At 42.4% G+C, this 18,455-nt stretch overlaps 1 protein-coding gene across 5 annotated transcripts in view; it reads right to left on the reverse strand.

The window, feature by feature from the left end:
- LOC109412193 (uncharacterized) overlaps positions 1-18,455 on the reverse strand; it is a 265,092-nt gene that overhangs the window by 104,198 nt on the left and 142,439 nt on the right. For 2 of the 5 annotated variants that reach the window (XM_062844766.1, XM_062844765.1), the window contains one exon: positions 85-1,948. The exons of the other annotated variants lie outside the window; for them this stretch is intronic. In XM_062844766.1, coding sequence (XP_062700750.1) covers positions 85-1,778 — 1,694 coding nt within the window. In that variant the 5' untranslated portion in view covers positions 1,779-1,948. The remainder of the gene's footprint in view (positions 1-84; positions 1,949-18,455) is intronic. 5 annotated transcript variants of the gene reach the window in all.

The following is an 18,455-nucleotide window of genomic DNA, read 5'->3' on the forward strand; positions in this document are numbered from 1 at the left end:
CCCAAAAAATTCCGAAGTTCTGAAATGTTGTCATCGAGTTACAATTATGGTCTATCACACAAGTCGGGAAGTTGGTATACTCACTCTGCATTATCCGATGACGTGGGCCCAAGAACGCCAATAGCCGTCGCCTTCCCGCCATCGTGCTGCGTTTCGTGCTGGTAGGGCAACCTGTTGCATTTGGGAACCCACGTGGCGACGGCTACGTACACGGTAGATCGCTCTCCTTCCATCTCTTCACCACCGTCTTCATCGCAGTCTTCGATTCCGCTCGCACCCGCAGCGTTCTCGTTACCACTGCCGCAGCGATCCGGACCCGTCGTCACCGTCATCGGTTCCACGGGATCCGGTCCGGAGGAGTTGTTGTTCCGGGAGTCGTCGAGCAACCGGGGTCTACTGGGGCGTCGTTGCCGACGCAGATGTCGACCTGCGCCCCCCGAGGCGCTGATGCTTTCAAATTTGTAAAAGTAATTGCTATGGTTAATGTTTCTATACTCAACTATCGACGAGGTCGCTCCTCCAGCCAGTGCCGTAGCAGCCGGTTTGGGCAGCGGTGGCAGTAGCGGGGGTGAACACCGGCCGGGCCGCGTCTTGGGCGTCTCCGGGAGGCTTTTGGTGAAATCTACAAACAAGTCTTCGTTCGATGGCTTTCGGGAGAACTCGTCCCCGTAGGCGGACAGGCTGACCGTATCGGAGGAATTGCTACGCCGCTGGGATCCCCGCGAAGGGTACTCGGTCGTGGGCCGAACTTCCGATATTGAACGCCTCGGTTGACGGTAGAACTCGTTCTCGAATGGCAGTCCGTTGGGGAACTTACTGGAATAGGAACTACTACTGGTGCTGCTGCTGCTGTTGCTGCTGTGCGTGGAGGTCTTGATGGTCGTCGAGGTCACGGTGTTGGTGTTCAGTCCGTTGCTGAGGGCCGAGGCCATCTGAGCCACGTACCCGCTGGGGGCGTTGCTCTCCCTGTACAGCTTCTTGGTGACAATCTTGTGTGCGACACAGCCATTGTTACTACGACTACTACTATTACTAGTACTATTGTTGGCGCAGCTGCTAGTGCTGCTACTGTTACTACCACTACTGTTGCTATGGGTGCTTCCGACGATACATGACTTGGGTGCGCCCTTGGCTATTGGTTTGTTAACATTGTAAGCGCGCTTCTGAGATCCGTTCGTGGAGGTAATGAGGCTTTCGGCGCCGCTAGCGCGGGATCCGAACACCGGAAAGGAAGCTTTTAAGGCACCGTTGTTGCTACTAACGCTATTGGTATATTTTGGCACAATCGATTCCACCGAAGTTCCGGAACTACCCGGAGACTTGGAGTGTAGAGAGCAGAAGTTCGACGTGGTCAGCTTTTTGTTCCAATTGTTCTGCTCGATCCGCGTCGAGCGGATGATTTGCGGCGATTGGAGCGGTGAGTTGAGTCCAATCTTCTTGGTAGTGCTGCTGCTGCTGTTCGACGTCGTTGTAACACTTCCGTTGGAAGTTAAGGCCTTTCGACAGCTGCGGGGAGTTACCGCCAGCACGCGGGTGTTCGGTAGATTCTCCTGGTTCCGTACCGACGACACGGACACGGACTGAACACCTCCGGACGAAGCCGTCGATGAGGCCGCCAGCGATCGGGTCGTAACCCGGTTCGGTTGAGCCGTAGAGCTGATCGTAGCGATCAGGCCCCGATTCAGTCCACCGATAACCGGACTCTTCGGTATGCCGGCATTCGACGTACGGAACGATCCGTACTGCCGGTTGAAGGACACCGCATGCACGCTGGACATATCTGCTTGCTTTCGTTGGTTTCAGTTCAACACTCACCTTACGCACTTCACATTCTTCTTCCGTAGAGATAACAGCGATTCTTCCTTCTCTTTTATCAATGATGCAACATTTCACTTCACAGAACTTCTTCCACTTCTTCCCTTGTTTCCCTCGTTTCGTATCACTTCAGCTGTAGTCGAAAGACGGAAAACAAAGCGATTAAATTTCCAAACTCATGCGGTCGGCCAGATAACGAACAATCCAGTCGATTGTTCCATTGAGTCGGACCGGACGAACACTCGAGTTTCCAAGAACTTTGGTCACTTTGGTCTTCGAAGTAACAGTGTGTGCGCGCGGTCATCATCGTTTAGTGGTTGCACATGTTCGTAGTCGTACCCTTTCGGTCGTTTATTTATTTGTTTACACAGGCGAGTCCGCGACGGCAGCGGAGATTTCACACTACATTGGTCATCAACGCTACTGCCTATGCTCCCGATTCGAATGTGATGATGATGTTGATTCACTTGAGTGTCATCATTCATCATTTTGTCATGACCAACCCCTAGGGCCTAGACGAAGCGTGGAGAAAGCTCCCCCATCACTTCCCACAGTCCCTATCATCATATTCAGAAACGTGAGAGAGATAGAATCGTTTTGGAATGTTACCGCAACCACCACTAGATAAGGAAGATGTCGTTGTTGCTGCTGCTACGATTGTTGTTGTTGCTGCCGCGCTGTCGAGCGATTGTGGAGAAAAGGTCAAGTGAAGAGTCGCAGGGCGAATGCATTTCCCTTTAGAAAAGCGTTAAGTATACAAGGCGCGACGCGACGCGAGATTGATAAGAAAATTGTCGTGAGAAGGCGACGAAGCAACACGTGGCACTCGTGGCAATTTGTTTTTCTAGGAAGGAAAGTAGGTCAACTCGACCGTAACTCTGGTTGTTTAGAATGGACAGCCTTTTCCGTTAAGATTGCTTCTTCGAAGAGAATGGCTTTGTTATTGCTTAAATGAATTACAAGTTGAAATTTGTTGCAATCTACAACACGGATTATGTAGACCACTTAAGGGGCCATGCCATTAGACTGTTTGTCATTATGACAAATATTTGCCATTGAAGTCCGACATTTATCCAAGGTTGCTATGATTCAGACTGTGTTGGTCATTTATTGGGCTTGTTTGGCCAAATATTTGTCACGTCTAATGGGACCTTTAGTACCCCAAGTAACATTTTAATGAGCAATTAGTCTTGAAGAGGTTTTGCGAACCGTCATAAAACCTAAAACCTTTTGTTTTGGATTTATGATAGTTCTAAGAATCTCTTCTAATCTATATGACTAAAATGTGATATCTGGTATACAAGGCTGTATAGAAAAACTTTAAGCCTTCTCAAGCTTTAAATTGCGATCAAAGCATTACCACGGTCATAAAAACCATTATAAAACCTTGAATACTTCATTCGTAATTCAATGTGGTCGTTTTTTTTATTCTTCAATCACTTAACCTAATTTACAGCTCTGTTGTCCACTTGGGCACTGCGTGAGCGATTCCAATTGGAAGCTGTACATACACTTTGTACGGCGCCTAAATGTATTCTATTTCTAATTGTACTACATCGAACTGGTTGCGTTGCGCTGCTTTCACTCTCTACCCTATCATGGTAGAATGATGAGCACGAGGATGTTGATGTGTGGCTGTTGGTTGTTCCTGTTTCCAGTCCGATTGGGGGTCCATTATGGGTTGCCGTTCGCCGAAGTCCGGGTTAAAATCCGGGTTTAAATATATCCGGGTTCATTTGAGCCATAACTCAGAAGAGGGTCAGTGTCAGCTGCTCTCAGAGGGAAAGAGCAACTGACGAAAGTGCCGGGGCTGGGTTCGAACCCATGACCATCTGCTTACGAAGCAAACGTGTAGCCACTACGCCACGGGCCCCGGCTAATGTGGTCATTATCATCATAAAAACTTAAAATGCCCTACGCCCAGCTTCTCAGAGATTTTATTCTGTTACAAAACCTAATCCTGGTTAGTTTAGCTATAATAAAACTTCAAGTAGTGTTGTTGGTTTTTAGAAGGATTTGAAGCAGCTTTGAAAGTTATTCTAGTCATTATAATCGCTAAACGTGCATTTCCGGATCCTAAACTTCCTTGAGCTTTCGTTGGGAACATTACACAAATGATCCTGAACTCGAATCCATCCTCAGCATGCCTAGCTTTACCATGGTCATTAAAACAATAATAGAACTTTGAATGGTCTTTACTTAGTTCTATGCAGTCATCATTACAATAAATACTTACATGCCGTTTGCCCAGGTTTTTAGATATTTTATACTATCACAAAAGCAAATCCTGGTAATTTTAGCTACAATAAAACCCTAAGGAGTGTTGTTGGTTTTCAGAAGGTTTTGAAGCAGCTTTGAAATTCATTCCTAGTCATTATGATCGCAAAACGTGCATTCCTGGTTCCTAAATTTCCTTGAGCTTTCATTGAGAACGTTACCAAAACCGAAAAGATTCTGAACTGTAACGGAAATCGAACCAATTTTCGGCATGCTCGTTTTAATAGATCCGCAGCTATCGGATCGGTTTTATATACCGTCTATGTAAATTCTAAGTAAATTCCTGATATCCTGATGAATTCTTGCGTGATAAGTTTTCATAGAAGTTCCACGGAGATTCAAAAGGGGTTTCAGCGGGTCCCAGAGGATTTGAGGGACGTTTTACTCAGAGGATTTTAGGGGCTCTCAGGGGGTTTTAGAAGGTTTCAAGGGACGATTCAGGGGGTCTCAGGGAGTTATAGGGTGTCTCAGGCGGTTTCTGATTCTGATGTATTTTAGGAAACCTCAGGCTCAGAGGGATTGTCGAGGGTGTTTCTTGAGTGTCTCAGGGAGTTTCAGGGGGCTTCCAGGCCAGTGGAGTTTGATGGATATGTAGTCTCATGTGAATTCCAGGGGCGTTTCAGGGGAACTTACGGGGTATCAAGATGATTCAGGGGCGTTTTAAAGGGTCTCGTTTAGGATCTCTTAAGGGGTTTGAGGAGGGTCGGAAATTTTTGAAGGTGTTTCGGGAGAATTTTAGTAAGGAACGTTCCAAAGGTGTTCAGTGTGTTTAAAGGGATCTTAGAGCATTTCAGGAGGTTTCAGGGACGTTTCCAGGATTTTAAGGGGTTGACAGGTGCATTTCAGGGAGCCGCAAGGAGTTCAGAAGGGTTTCAGGCGGTTTTGGAAGGAACTAGGGGACTTCTTGGGGCATTCCCGGGCAATTCCAGAGTGTCCCAGGAGGTTTCAGGGCGACACATGAGTGTTTCAGGTCCTCAGGGGGAAGTAAATGGGGGTTTCAAGTAGTCTCAGATGATTTCTGGTACGTTTTAGTCTTAGCGCACTGCAGGGGCTAACAAAGGTTCTTTTTAGAACGTTTCCATGGACGTTTCAGGAGGTCTCAGGGAGTTCCTGGAGCGTTTCAGGGTATTTTAGGCGGTTTCTTGAGTATTTCAGGAAGACTCAGGGGGCTCTGCGGGGATGTTTTTTGATTGCCACACTGAATTTATGTGGGCTTCCAGGCACGTTTCAGTGAACGTAGTGTAGTTTCAGGGCCTCACAAGGAGTTTTAGGTGGTTTCCAGCGGCATATCATGAGGTTTCAGAGAGATTCAGGGGCGTTTTAAGGGGACTCAGGAAGTTCTAGGGGTGTTTCGGGATCTCTTAAGTGGTTTCAGAGGATTTTTCAAAGATTTCAGAAGGATTCTGGTGGTTTCCACTCAAGGGACGTTCAAAGGTGTTTAGTGTGTATTTCAAAAGATCTCAGGACATTTCAGGAGGTGTCATGGGCGTTACAAGGATTCTAGGGGGTTTCTAGAACTAGAGTTTCAGGAGTTTCAGGTGCATTTCAGGGAATTGCAGCGAGTTCGGAGGCGTTTCAGGAGATCTCAAAAGATTCTAGGGAACTATAAGGGGTATGTCACGGCCGTTTTAGAGTGTCTGAGGAGGTTTTGAGGCGATACATGAGTGTTTTGGGTCTTAAGGGGAAGTAAAAGACGATCTCCCTCTGGATATTTTATGGGCTTTCGCTTTCTACAGGAAATTCAGTAGGTTTCAGAAGGTTGTTTCATAGGGATCTCGGTGGGTTCATTGGATTAAATGGGACGCAATTGGGGAGTTCCATGGGAATTTTCAATGGGTTCCAGGGTTTTCAAGGGGATTTTAGAGGATTATATGGCGATTCCAGGGAGATTTCAGGGATATCAGGAACGTCTTAGAAGCACTCATAGGATTTCAGGCGAGTTTCCAGGGGCGTTTGAGGGTTGTTCCAGGGAACTCAGGGAGTTTCAGGGAGCCACAGGGGTTTTTTTCTTGAGTGTTTCAGGGAGTCTCAGAGGAATTATGTTAGTGAACCGGCGGGGCGGTTCAGGGATGTTTCATGACTATTTTAGGTAGTTTTAAGAGGTCTTAGAGGAGTTTTAGGCGGTCTCAGCAGCGTTTGAAGAAGCCTCATAGGCTTTTAGGGATGTTTTATGGGGTATTAGGAGCGTTTCAGGGGTTCTCTAAGTGATTCCATGATCCAGAAGGTTTCAAGGTGCGTATCATGAGATCTCAGTGGGTTTCTTTAGTGTTTAAGACATTCTTAAAGGATTTCCACTAGTTGGGCTGGGGAGTTTTGGTGATACTTCGTGGGTGTCTCTGGTGTGGATTGAAATCGTACATGTAGTTTTTCGAAGAGCCTACAGGATTTCAGGAATTTATCAGGTATATGTCACAAGGTCTTACGTTTCCAGGAGGCTTCTAGGGGCCTCAAGAGGATCTTGGAGGTTTTCAATAGCGCTTCAGAGGTGTTTTAGAAGATCTCAGGGGGTTTCAGCGACCTTAAATAAATATTTTATGGCGGTTCAGAAATTGTCCGAGGGAGCACTCTTAAGCCCTCTGAAACGTTCCTAAAATATTTGCAACTCCTCAGAAATAACCTTAAACAATTAAATTTCATTATTTATATATTACATAATGTCATAATGACCTTTTCCCGCACTGGTTGAGTTGCATGCGCTCTGGAAGCCTGTGTCAAGGGTTGAAACGGAAACTAAACCTCTAAACCATCTAAAACTCTCTAATGAGGACCGTAGCAATGGCAACTGGGTGCCTGCCTGCGTGGCGTTTTACGGAGAGAGCAAACGAAGGTCTCAGGAAGGGAAACATGGAGGTTCCCGAGGAGATTTCAAAGTGGTTTTATAGGGTCTCGAGAGGATTTCAGAAGCGTTTTAGGGGTCTCAAGGGGTATCAGGGGATCTCAGGGATTTCAGGTTGCTGCAAACGGTTCCGAAGAGTGGTTCAAGGGCGTTTCGTGGGTGTCTCACGGGATTCCAGGAGGTTTTAGGCAGTTTCAGAATGCCTATGAATGTTTCAGGAAGTCTTAGAGGGTTTCAAGGGTGTGCTTCATGGGGTTCCAGGAGCGTTTCCAGGTGAGTTGAATAGCAGTCTCAGTGGAGTTCTCAGGGAGTTTTCAGGGGTGGCCCTGGAGTTTTTCGGTAGTGTTTTCGGTAAGGAGCTTCTGGAGACTCAGAAGGTTTCAAGAAGTTTCCAGGGGTATTTCAGCAGGTCTTCAGGTTGCTTCCAAGGATCTCAGGAGGTTCAAGAGTTATTCCAGTGGCGTTTCAGGATGTATCGGGTGGTTTCCAGGGGCGTTTTAAGGACGTTGAGAGGAATCTTCAGGGAATCTCAGGGGTATTCCCATGGGCCATCCAGTGAGTTTCAGACCGTCTCAGGGGGCATCAGTGGTATTTTAGGTGAACATCCCTTGGGGTCTCAGGGGGAATTCGAGTGGTTCCAGGGACTACCAGGGGCATTTCAGGGATGTTTCTTGGCATTTCATGGATTGTCCAGGGGAGCTCCCTGACTAGCTCTGAAACGCTAAAAAATCCATAAAATGTTCAGAGGGTCGAGTCACAAACACTAACATATCTTTTTATACAGGTTTTTTTTATCTTTTTGTAAACTCTGAATAAAAAGAGGAAGAGCTATTCAGGTAAAAGAGGGTCTCACGTGGACATTTTAGGGGCTCCAGAGGGGCTTTCAGAGGATTTTTAACCCCAGTAGAATGTTGGGGTCAATATGACCCAGACAAGCTCGCTGAAAATACACTACGCTATCGTAGTGCGCCATCATCTTAGGAGGGTTAAAGGGATCTCGGTGGGTTCATTGGACTGAAACGGACGTTTTGAGAGGTTAACAGACTATCCAGGGAACTCAGGATCCATGGATTCCATTAAATGGGTTTCAAGGAGGTTTTAGTTAAGGAGTTACATGATGATTCCAAGGAGATTTCAGAGTGGTTTCAGGGGGTCTTCAGTGGGAAATTCAGCCGCCTTTGAGGTGCACTCAGGGGATTTCAAATGGGTTTCCAGGGCTGTTGCAGGGGTCTCAGGAAGTTTCAGGGAACCTCAGGCAATTGCTGGAGTGAGGGATTTTCAAAGGACTTATACTTCCCAACATAACTTAAAAACTAGTAAATTCATGCTCACATATCTCGAATTCCCTATTATCTGCAAAGATACAGTCTTTAGCAACGTTGTTCAGAAGATTGTTGACATCATGAAGATAAGCAGTTCGGGATTCACAAATCTGCCACTAGGTGGCGCTAGTTAGTAAATAAAAATAAGCATTTTTAACCAAATCTATCTCGCGATCCCGATAAGATAGAAAGTTCAAGTCTTCGGCAAAGTTGTTCAGAAGGCCTTTGTTATCGTAAGGGCAAGCAATTTGGTTTGCAAATCTGCCACTGCACTGGGTGACGCTAGAGAGTATGTAACAATGAGCATTTTAACCAGCTGTATCTCGCGATCCCGATAAGATAGAAAGTTCAAATCTTCGACAAAGTTGTTCCGAAGGTTCTTGGTATCGTAAAGGCAAGTAGTTTGGCTCGAAATTCTGCCGCTAGGTGACCATAGTGAGCACTTCTAATTGGCTTTATCTCACGATCTTGATAAAACAGGATGTTTGAGTCTTCGGCAAAGTTATTCAGACGGCGCACGGAGTTTTCATATTCAAGTGATTCAGGTCCGATTCACTTCATATTCAAGTGATTCAGGTTTACTTCCCTTCATATTCAAGTGATTCAGATCTGGTTTACTTCATATTCAAGTTATTCAGGTCTGATTCACTTCATATTCAAGTGTTTCAGGTCTGATATGAAATAAATAAGATCTGAATCACTTGAATATGGAGTGAATCAGACCTGAATCTCTTCAACGTGATGTAAATCGAACCTGAATGACTTGAATATGAAGTGAATCTGACCTGAATTACTTGAATATGAAATTAATCAAACCTGAATCACTTGACTATGAAGTGAATCGAATCTGAATCACTTGAATATGAAGTAAATCAGATCTGAATCACGTAAGTATGAAGTGAATCAGACCTGAATAACTTGAATATGAAATGAATCAGACCTGAATCACTTGAATATGATCAGACCAGAATATTTTGAACATGAAGTGAATCGTACCTTAATATTTTGAACATGAAGTGCATCAGACCTGAATCTCTTGAACGTGAAGTGAATCAGACCTGAACCATTTGAATATGAAGTCAATCGGACCTGAATCACTTGAATATGTGATGGGTCAGACCTGAATCTCTTGAACATGAAGTAGGTTAGACCTGAATCTCGTGAACGTGAAGTGACTCGTACTTGAATCACTTGAATATGAAGTGAATTAGACCTGAATCTGTTGATCATGAAGTGAATCAGACTTGAATCTCTTGAATATGAAGTGAATCAGACCGGAATCTCTTAAACGTAAAGTGAATCGTACCTAAATCACTTGAAAATGAAGTGAATTAGACCTGAATCTCGTGAACGTGAAGTGAATCGTACCTGAATCACTTGAATATGAAGTGAATCAGACCTGAATCTCTTAAACGTAAAGTGAATCGTACCTGAATCACTTGAAAATGAAGTGAATCAGATCTGAATCACTTGAATATGTGATGGATCAGACCGAATCTTTTGAACATGAAGTGAATCGGACCTGAATCTCTTAAACGTAAAGTGAATCGTACCTGAATCACTTGAAAATGAAGTGAATCAGATCTGAATCACTTGAATATGTGATGGATCAGACCGAATCTTTTGAACATGAAGTGAATCGGACCTGAATCACTTGAATATGAAGTGAATTAGACCTGAATCACATGGATATGTGATGGATCAGACCTGAATCACTCGACTATGATTTGAATTAGACTTGGGACGTTGGGAACGTTGGGAAAAATAAAAAAGGCACTATTAAAAGAATTGTATGACTGAGCAAACCTAACGACCGTAAGAAGTCAAATTTGTCTATAAGAGGTGTTGAACATTTCATTGGATTTTATGGTAGTTTGACAAAGCTCCTGGAATCTAAGTCACTTAAAGGTGTGAATTGAGAATTCTGCTAAGAGTAAATTGATTGATTTGTCGTTATTTAAAAGACTACAAAAATTCCTACTACTTGACCCTTGGAAGTAGTTCTTTCTGGGATTCCTACTGGAATTCCTCAAGTAGTTCCTTCTGGTATTTCTCCTGGAGTTCAAATGGTACTAATGACAAAAAAGATAAAAAGCTTTCCTCTTGAAAAAGATCAAATAAATCAGGCCGAAACGTCGGGCAATGCAAATTTAATCGTTTCGTTTCCAATACTGAGAAAGGCATGTCCATGGTGTCGAAAGCCTCCAGTAAAGTTCTTTCCAGAATCTTTTAAGGAACTTTCGTGAGGAACCTCAAAGAAGAATCTCAGTGGGGCCTTTTTGCCTTTTTTTGGAATGGAGGAATGCTTTGGCAGAATCTAGATAGATGATGATGCTATCGCTCGCCCATCTGCAGATGATGATTGTGAGGGACAAAGATTGGCTGCAGGGCAGGTTCGCCTATTGGTTTGCATATAGCAACAATTAGAAACTTTCAATCGTCGAATCAGCTACTCGTCTCTTACGTTTTTCGCATACGTGAGGTAATGGACCAGGGTATTTAATTATCAAACGCCTCTAATTATTTTTTTACCAAACACCACATATAAGTGCAGCAGTCTCGTATCCGTGCCAGAAAAAATATGGACCACCACGGCCGGTGGCCCATTTTCCATTTCACCCAACAACCCAAGGCCAGAAACAATCAGATCAGCTGTCCGCCGGTCCCAAAACAAACGGGACACGATCAATCACTCTCTCGGATTCGAGTGCGCGAACGCGGAGTAAATTTGTTTGCATGATTTGTTTCAGTTCAGCTAAAAAGGTGCAGCGGAAAATCACCGAGAAAAACATAAAACAATTATGCGAGCACAGTACACATGTGAGAGTGAGAGCGAGAGAGAGAGACGCTTTCCCATTAAAAAGCGCACGTCAAATCTGACCCAATTACGATTATTATTGGCGAACGGACGAGCGTGCACCCATTACCTCGGAACGACCGAGCGACCGACCAAGTGCATCGATCAAATCGTCTCTCGCCGATCAATTGTTTCGATCGGCTGCCTGATCGCTACGAAAAAGGTAATTACACCGAAAACGAGAGTTTGTTCTGCTCGGCACGGCGGCGGTATAGTGTTCCAGATTTTTTCTATTTCGAACGAACGAGACGAGTCGAGACGAGACGGCGAAAACCAAACAACAAAAGACAATGACGAACGTGTGGATGCATTTGAGATCGTCGGTGGCACCCGCGCATTTTAATTACGCTGTTTACCGTACTATAAGATTTAATTTTCCGTGGCAAGAAAAGGAAAACACACACTGAAATATTTCGGCGAATGAAAAGTGAAAAAAATCGACAATTCTGCATCAACATGTCTAAAGGGTCTAACTCGTTTTGTAAACAAACATTGTTTCTGTCGCTGTAGGGCTCATCTCGATCCGCCCACGCATCTGGGGGCCGTTATCAGAAAGAGCGAAGATTGATCTTTCTGATAACGGCCCCCAGATGCGTGGGTGGATCGAGATAGACCCTACAGCGACAGAAACAATGTTTGTTTACCAAACGAGTTAGACCCTTTAGACATGTTAATGCAGAATTTATTCCACCGGGCTAGAGCGCGCGCCAGCGCGTGTATATGATAAAGAATAACGAGCATGTGTGCAATGCACATGTTGAACACTTTCCGCGCGTCGTTGTCGCTCGATGCAACACCGGGCAGCGCAGCGGATGTTCGTGGCTATGAATGGAGAGTGACTGACAGCTCTCACAGCTGATGAGCCTTAATCCGCTGCAGAGAGGATGATAATGGTGGAGAAATTGCACTACAAGCTGGCGCGGCGTCACGCTTCATCATTCTGCTCGGCAGTAGCTGTCTGTGACGGTGACCAGCGATGCGATAATGCAATCATTTGGGTGAAACATATGGAGTGGTTCATAAAGTGAATAATATGCGCCAAATGCGCCAACCGGCGAATGTTGGTTGGAGAGTGATTGAGTTCCTAGGAAAGTGCGAGCCGGTCACTACATACACAAAGAGAAATGATCTCCAAGGTTCAAATGGATTTCTGAACAGGTGAAATCAGGACCATCTGGAACAGACAATTTTAAATAGTTAAGATTTATATAAAATTGTCTATTAAATTAAATAAAAGAGGTCTGGTTTATCACATCCCATGTTTTAGTCAAATAGACTAGAAGAGGATCTTAAAACCACCATGAAACCAAAATAAAAGATATAAGGTTTTATGACGGTTCTCAAACGGTTGATGGAACGCTCCAGGAAAATGTTCATATTCCCTCCATAAATGCTTCCAAGGATACAACCATCACTTCTTCTAAGGGTTTCTCCAGGAATTTTTGAAGGAAACTGTGGAAGAATTTCCAGAAAAGTTCTTGCAAAAAATTCCTAAGATGTCTTCAAAAGAAAACTTATATTCTTGAAAGAATTCCTAGAAGGGATCTGAGGAGGAATGTCTAAAAAATCATTGAAAACGTTACAGGAGACTTCCCAGGTAACAATTTGATGCTGTACAAACGTTTCTCCAACTATTTTAAATAAGCTTTCATTTGAACAAAAGCTAAGCACAAAAGTTACAATCCTTTATTCAGCTCTTAAACATCTAATTTTGGTGATTTTATTCAATGTTTCGCTGATTTGAGGTTCATTGGAAGGCTGATTTAAGGCTTATTATGCGCTTAATCAATTAAATTTATTAATTGTGTTAAAATAAAAAAAACACTTTCGCGAGCCTAGTTTTACCATAAGCTGCGTCTATTTCCAGAAGAGATGTTTGGGAATGTATAAGTTAAGCTGTGCGAAAACCGGGAATTGAACTCGGACCTCCTGATTAACTGTCACTCACCTTAGCACCTACACCGCACACAATTGTATACATATCCTCGAAAACAAAAGCAATACTAGTTGAGTCTCAAGAATAGTCAAGAACATAAACTGAACTAAGTCTATATTGAGGGCTCAAGAAGCGATGTGGACTTCACGATAACATGCTTGGGTCAGCTGTCAAACATTATTTGATTAACGGTTGAACAGGTTAAAGATGAATAATACATCAGACCAATATTCAGCTGTCATTGTGTTCAGTCATTGACACCATTAACCAGCTATTGTTTAGCTAATACTCTCACTGTTCAGCATTCATTGTTACTTGGGTTTTTTTGCTGAATTAACAAGGAAACTTTTCAAAAATTCCTGAAAATATCTTCTATAGAAATTCCAGAGATATTCATGGTAGAGTTCCTAAACTAGTTATTGGACAATTTTCTATAAAAAAAATCTTTGAAATAATTCTTGGAGAAGTCATAGGTAAAATTTCCGGAGAAATTTTCTCAAGTATTTCTGAAATAAAAAGTCTTGAAAAAACATTTACAGAAATACTAGGAAAATTTCTAGAAAAATCCTTGGGGAGAAGTGCTTGACATATACTCTAATTGATTCATTATTATTTAAATTTTCAATTTTGAGCTGTTGGAACCAACTCCTGCACTCCAGGACCTGGAGGGATTCTTGGAAGAATTTGTGCAGGATTTTAAAAGCATTTTCAGTATGCATTTTTGGGGAAATTTCTGAAAAAAATCCAAGAAATTCTTGAAAAAAAAAATATTAAAACAATCCCTAGAGGAATCGTTGGATATATGCCTGAAGGAATCAATAGAATAACTTATAAATGAGTGCATGTGGGAGTTCCAACCCAAGTAACATATTTTAGTGAAATACACCTAAAGAAGTTCTTAAAACCATTATAAGGCATTTTCAAAACCTCTACAAGGCTAGTTAGTCATCGAAATGTTACTTGTGAATATCTGTAATATTTTCTGAAAGAATTTTTTAAGGATTTCCGTCATTCCTTGAAATTCAGGAAGGGTGTCCAGGAGGAAATACTGGGATGTCCACTAGATCTGTATAATAATGCCTAGCTAGATGAATCTTAAAAAGGATCCCTGGAGAAATTTTAGAAAAATTGCTGGAATAATCTAAGTAAGAAACCTAGGAAGACATTCTGGTTGGATAATTGAAAAAATTCTAAAGAAATCAGTTGAAACAAGGTCTGGAGTAATCTCAAAACCAGTTCATTGTAAACTTCATGGATGAATTCCTGTGGGGGTTCTAGGAATAAAACCTAGAGAGAATGCGTGGAAGCATTCCTGAATGAATCCTATTTAAAACTCCTTGGAGAATCGTCAGAACAACCTTTCACATCTTTCTCTGGGGATTTCGGCTTTCAGTCAAAGAGAAGCGTTGATTTTCTGATCTCATCGCCAACGTTTCGATCCAGATGTTTGGATCTTCTTCAGGGCTCGAATTTAACACCTATGTGCCTGAGCCTCATTTTGCAACCAATTTCAAAACTCAAAATCTGATTCTCAGTCGTTTCTCAACGAAAGTTAATGAAATTTTGCCAGTTGATCAGAAAATCCTTCTAGTTCATGGAACCGGGATCATGGTTCCGGATTTTTCCGTTGTTCCGGATTTACTGGGGTAACCACCTTATAGCGCTGCAACCTATAATTCGGCTTCGAAAACTAGCTTGCGGCATATCAAACTTCATGATTTTGCAAAACAAGAGTATTGGAGCATATTTCGAGAGATTTCGGATACATTGGACACTTCTCCGGATGTTCCGAAAACCTGGTACCCCCAGGAAATTGGTCACTTTCTGACCGGTTCTGAACCCTAGCTTGCGACATATCAAACTTCATGATTTTGCAAAACAAGAGTATTGGACGATGTTTCCAGAAATTTATTTCGGATGCACTGTCCACTTCTCCGGATTTTCCGGACTCTGGTGCCCTCAGGGGAGTGGCCACTTTTGACCGATTCTGAAACCTAACTTGCGATATTTCAAACTTCATCATTTTGCAAAACAAAAGTTTTGGACCATGTTTCTAAAGGTTTTGGAACATTGACCACTTCTCCGGATGTTCCAGAGTTCTGGTACCCCCAGGAAAGTGGCCACTTTCTGACCGGTTCTGAAACCCAGCTTGCGACAATCAAACTTTATGATTTTGCAAAACAAGAGTGTTGGGCCATGTTTCTAGAGATTTCGGATACACTGACCACTTCTCCGGACCCCGTGTTCATCTCACGGTTGATTGTCGGTTTTTGTTTATGCACTGCACGAGTCTCATTTACTGCCAGGGTGGTACAAAATGGGAGGTCTACACCAGAAGCCACAACGCTTACCAACACTGCCAGAACTAACAGCTGATCGAACATTACTCAATCAAAACTCTTTTACAGTATTTCGTGATTTTGAATTAATCATATTTTTGAAAATATTTGAAATCGCTAAGCTTGGTTGAAAATTTCTGGCAATATGACGAATATTTCTGTGAGAAATCTCCAGAAGATCTTTACGAAATGTGTTCAGTCTGTGCAGCCTGTGGCTGAAGACCGTGCGAATTGTCTTAAAAAAATCAGTTGGTCATAAAAAAGTTAGTTGGAGTGGCATAATTGAATAATATATTGCCTAATATTTTTCCTAAATCTTTAAATATTTCATACGTATCTCTGTTAAGAGTCGATAATACTGGGTTATTTAATTAAAAGTAAAATTGTTAGGATTTTAAAATTTGGCCCACCGAACGGCTTTGTGAATTGATATATTGTTAATTTAACCCCGATACTTCCCTTTTTTTTCTAAATATTTCACATGCGTTGCCTACCGGTAAAGAAGGACCACCCTTGGAGTACCAATGAAAATGGTATGGATGCACCGCATCACACGATTTTCTGAGTTGATAGATTACCCATTTCATCCCTATTAATTCTTCCCACGTTTCACACATATTATTATGTGGCGTGGAATGTTGTCGATAGAGCAGGATGAGGATACAAAAATATGTAAAAAAAAAACCGAGGGAAGCCGAACAAAACAGGCAATATCCCAAGTAACTTTTTTTAGTCAAATAGACTATAAGATGTTATCAGAACCATCATAACCAAAAACCAAAAAAAAGGTATCAGGTTTTATGACGGTTCTCAAAACCTCCTAAAGACTAATTGGTCATCAAAATGTTACTTGGGAAAGAGCTGTGGGGTAGGTCGAATCGCTTCTGTTGGATCATCCCCGCACAATTTTAAACAATTAAGTTCCGTTTTATCGACAACATTCCACAACTAGCAGCTATGTATGTGGAGTATTGAGAGAGATAGGAGAAAGCAAGGCATTTGGTCTATCTTTTTATTTTCATGAATTTTAACTTCAAGCTAATTGTTTACACAATATTTCATTGAAAATGTAGCATTGAGAATAACCTGTAAATAAGATTTATTATCTCTGGAACTCAACCAAAATTGATTGAAAGTACAATACAAATACAAACAATTTAAATATTCAAAAATCTGAAAATCTGCGATAACGTACATCTTTCAGCCATGTCTAACTAGTTTTTAGAAAAACCGAAGAGATTACATCTAAGCAACATTTTAAGCCAACTAGATTGTCTTCTTCTAGATTCAAAGAGATATTTAGAAAAATCATGAAACCAAAATAAAATCATTTAGGTTTTATAAAAGTTCTAAAAACCTTCTCTAAACTATTGGATTACTGAAGTGTTGCCTGAGATCGCATTCCAGTGAGCAAAAATTGCAACCGGTGAGGTCAGTTTGTAGTTCTCTGCAGTCAATAATGTTGCAACCACGCTTCAGCTCTTCATTTTTTCAAAGGTGAGTATTTGCTTTTATGTAAGCTGATAACAAAGCGAACGCTGATTACTACTTTGCCCACAGTGATAGAATTTCAACACGATAACAGCAGTGTTTGTTGATTGAACGTAATTGACTTTTATCAAGGTAAAAAGACTGAATTGTTTCCTTTCTTAGTTTATAACTTTGGGCACCGGAACGAAACGAACAAGACTTGATTCGTCAGATCAAGCTGTTACTGTTGTTAGCTATGAAAACAATTTATTACATCAGTTTTTGATGGGTTAACATCCGCAATTTTTATTTCCTTTGATTAAGAATAAGGCGTTCGTTTGACAAACATTTTTTAAATACTGAATGTATATTGAGTGTCGCCCTTACATCAAAACTTGCAGACGAATCAAGAATCAAGACGAAATGGCATAAGATAATATAAGCTTTTTCGGCTGCCCGTAGCTGCACCTTAAATATCGTCAGCACCGCCGGAAATCAAGGAAATAACTGCTGGGGATTATTCGACATCTTCAATCTATAAGTGCTTATTATCTTTTGATTTTTGACGAAAATGTCACCTAGCACGTTAGAATGCCGGTCAAAAAAAGGAAGAGGCATCCTTAATTAACATTTTGAAGACCAATTGGTCTTGAAGAGGTTTTGAGCGCCGTCATAAAACCTTATTCATTTCATTTTGGTTTTATGATGATTCTAAGAACCTCTTCTAATCTATTTGACTAAAAAATGTAACTTGGGATAAGTTGATGATGCCATCGCTCGCTCCCTGCAGAACTTTCGTCGTAGGCCTACGTATTAGCGAATCGCAAAAGTGAAGCAATAAAACGTTTGTCTATAAATCGTAAAAGAAATAAATCTTGAGAGAAATCGTGAGAAACATCTTTCAGTCGGACTAAAATAATTCCAAAATCCAACCAATATGCCATTTGAATCCGTAGCGACGCCGATATCGGCAACGGCATTACACACACATTACAGGCGTATCCACTCGCCCAAATTGACCTCAAATCTTAACTGGGATTACCACCGAGACATTAACAGGCGACAGAGTAATTTTCGACGTCGCCGTCGCCGTCGTCGGTGGACCCAAATCTGATCCGATAACGAATCGATTGCACCCGAAATCCACTTTTTGGTGTAGTGGCTGTCGTCGTCCATCGTCACCCCAAATGACCATTTGTCGTTCATGCTCAATCAGCTGGATCCGTTTGTTGGTGTTGGTCACGATGCGGCCTATTTTCGTCGGAATCGGAAATTTTATGAATGAGGGAACATTTTGATCGGGGGGAAGCGTGACGTCGCTGGAAAGCGCCTACCAGTAGCTACAAGAAACTCGAAAGTCTTCTTGAAACGAGGGAACGACAGCCCAAAAATAATCGCACGCCCAGATTGAGTTAAAAAGATATAGCCGTCCAAGCCACGTGTAGTTAGATCTTTGCGGTTTGCTGACCACGGAGCTACGACGAGACGCGGAAAATGGGGCTTTCCCCGTTCTGAGAATTGGGAAGTGGATGTGCAAAGACTGCACAGTACGAAGATTGACAAATGTCGTAGATTGGGTCAACAATGTTTCAATGACAAAAAC

The sequence above is a fragment of the Aedes albopictus genome, chromosome 1 (assembly GCF_035046485.1).
Source record: "Aedes albopictus strain Foshan chromosome 1, AalbF5, whole genome shotgun sequence".
Classification (NCBI taxonomy): Eukaryota; Metazoa; Arthropoda; class Insecta; order Diptera; family Culicidae; genus Aedes; species Aedes albopictus.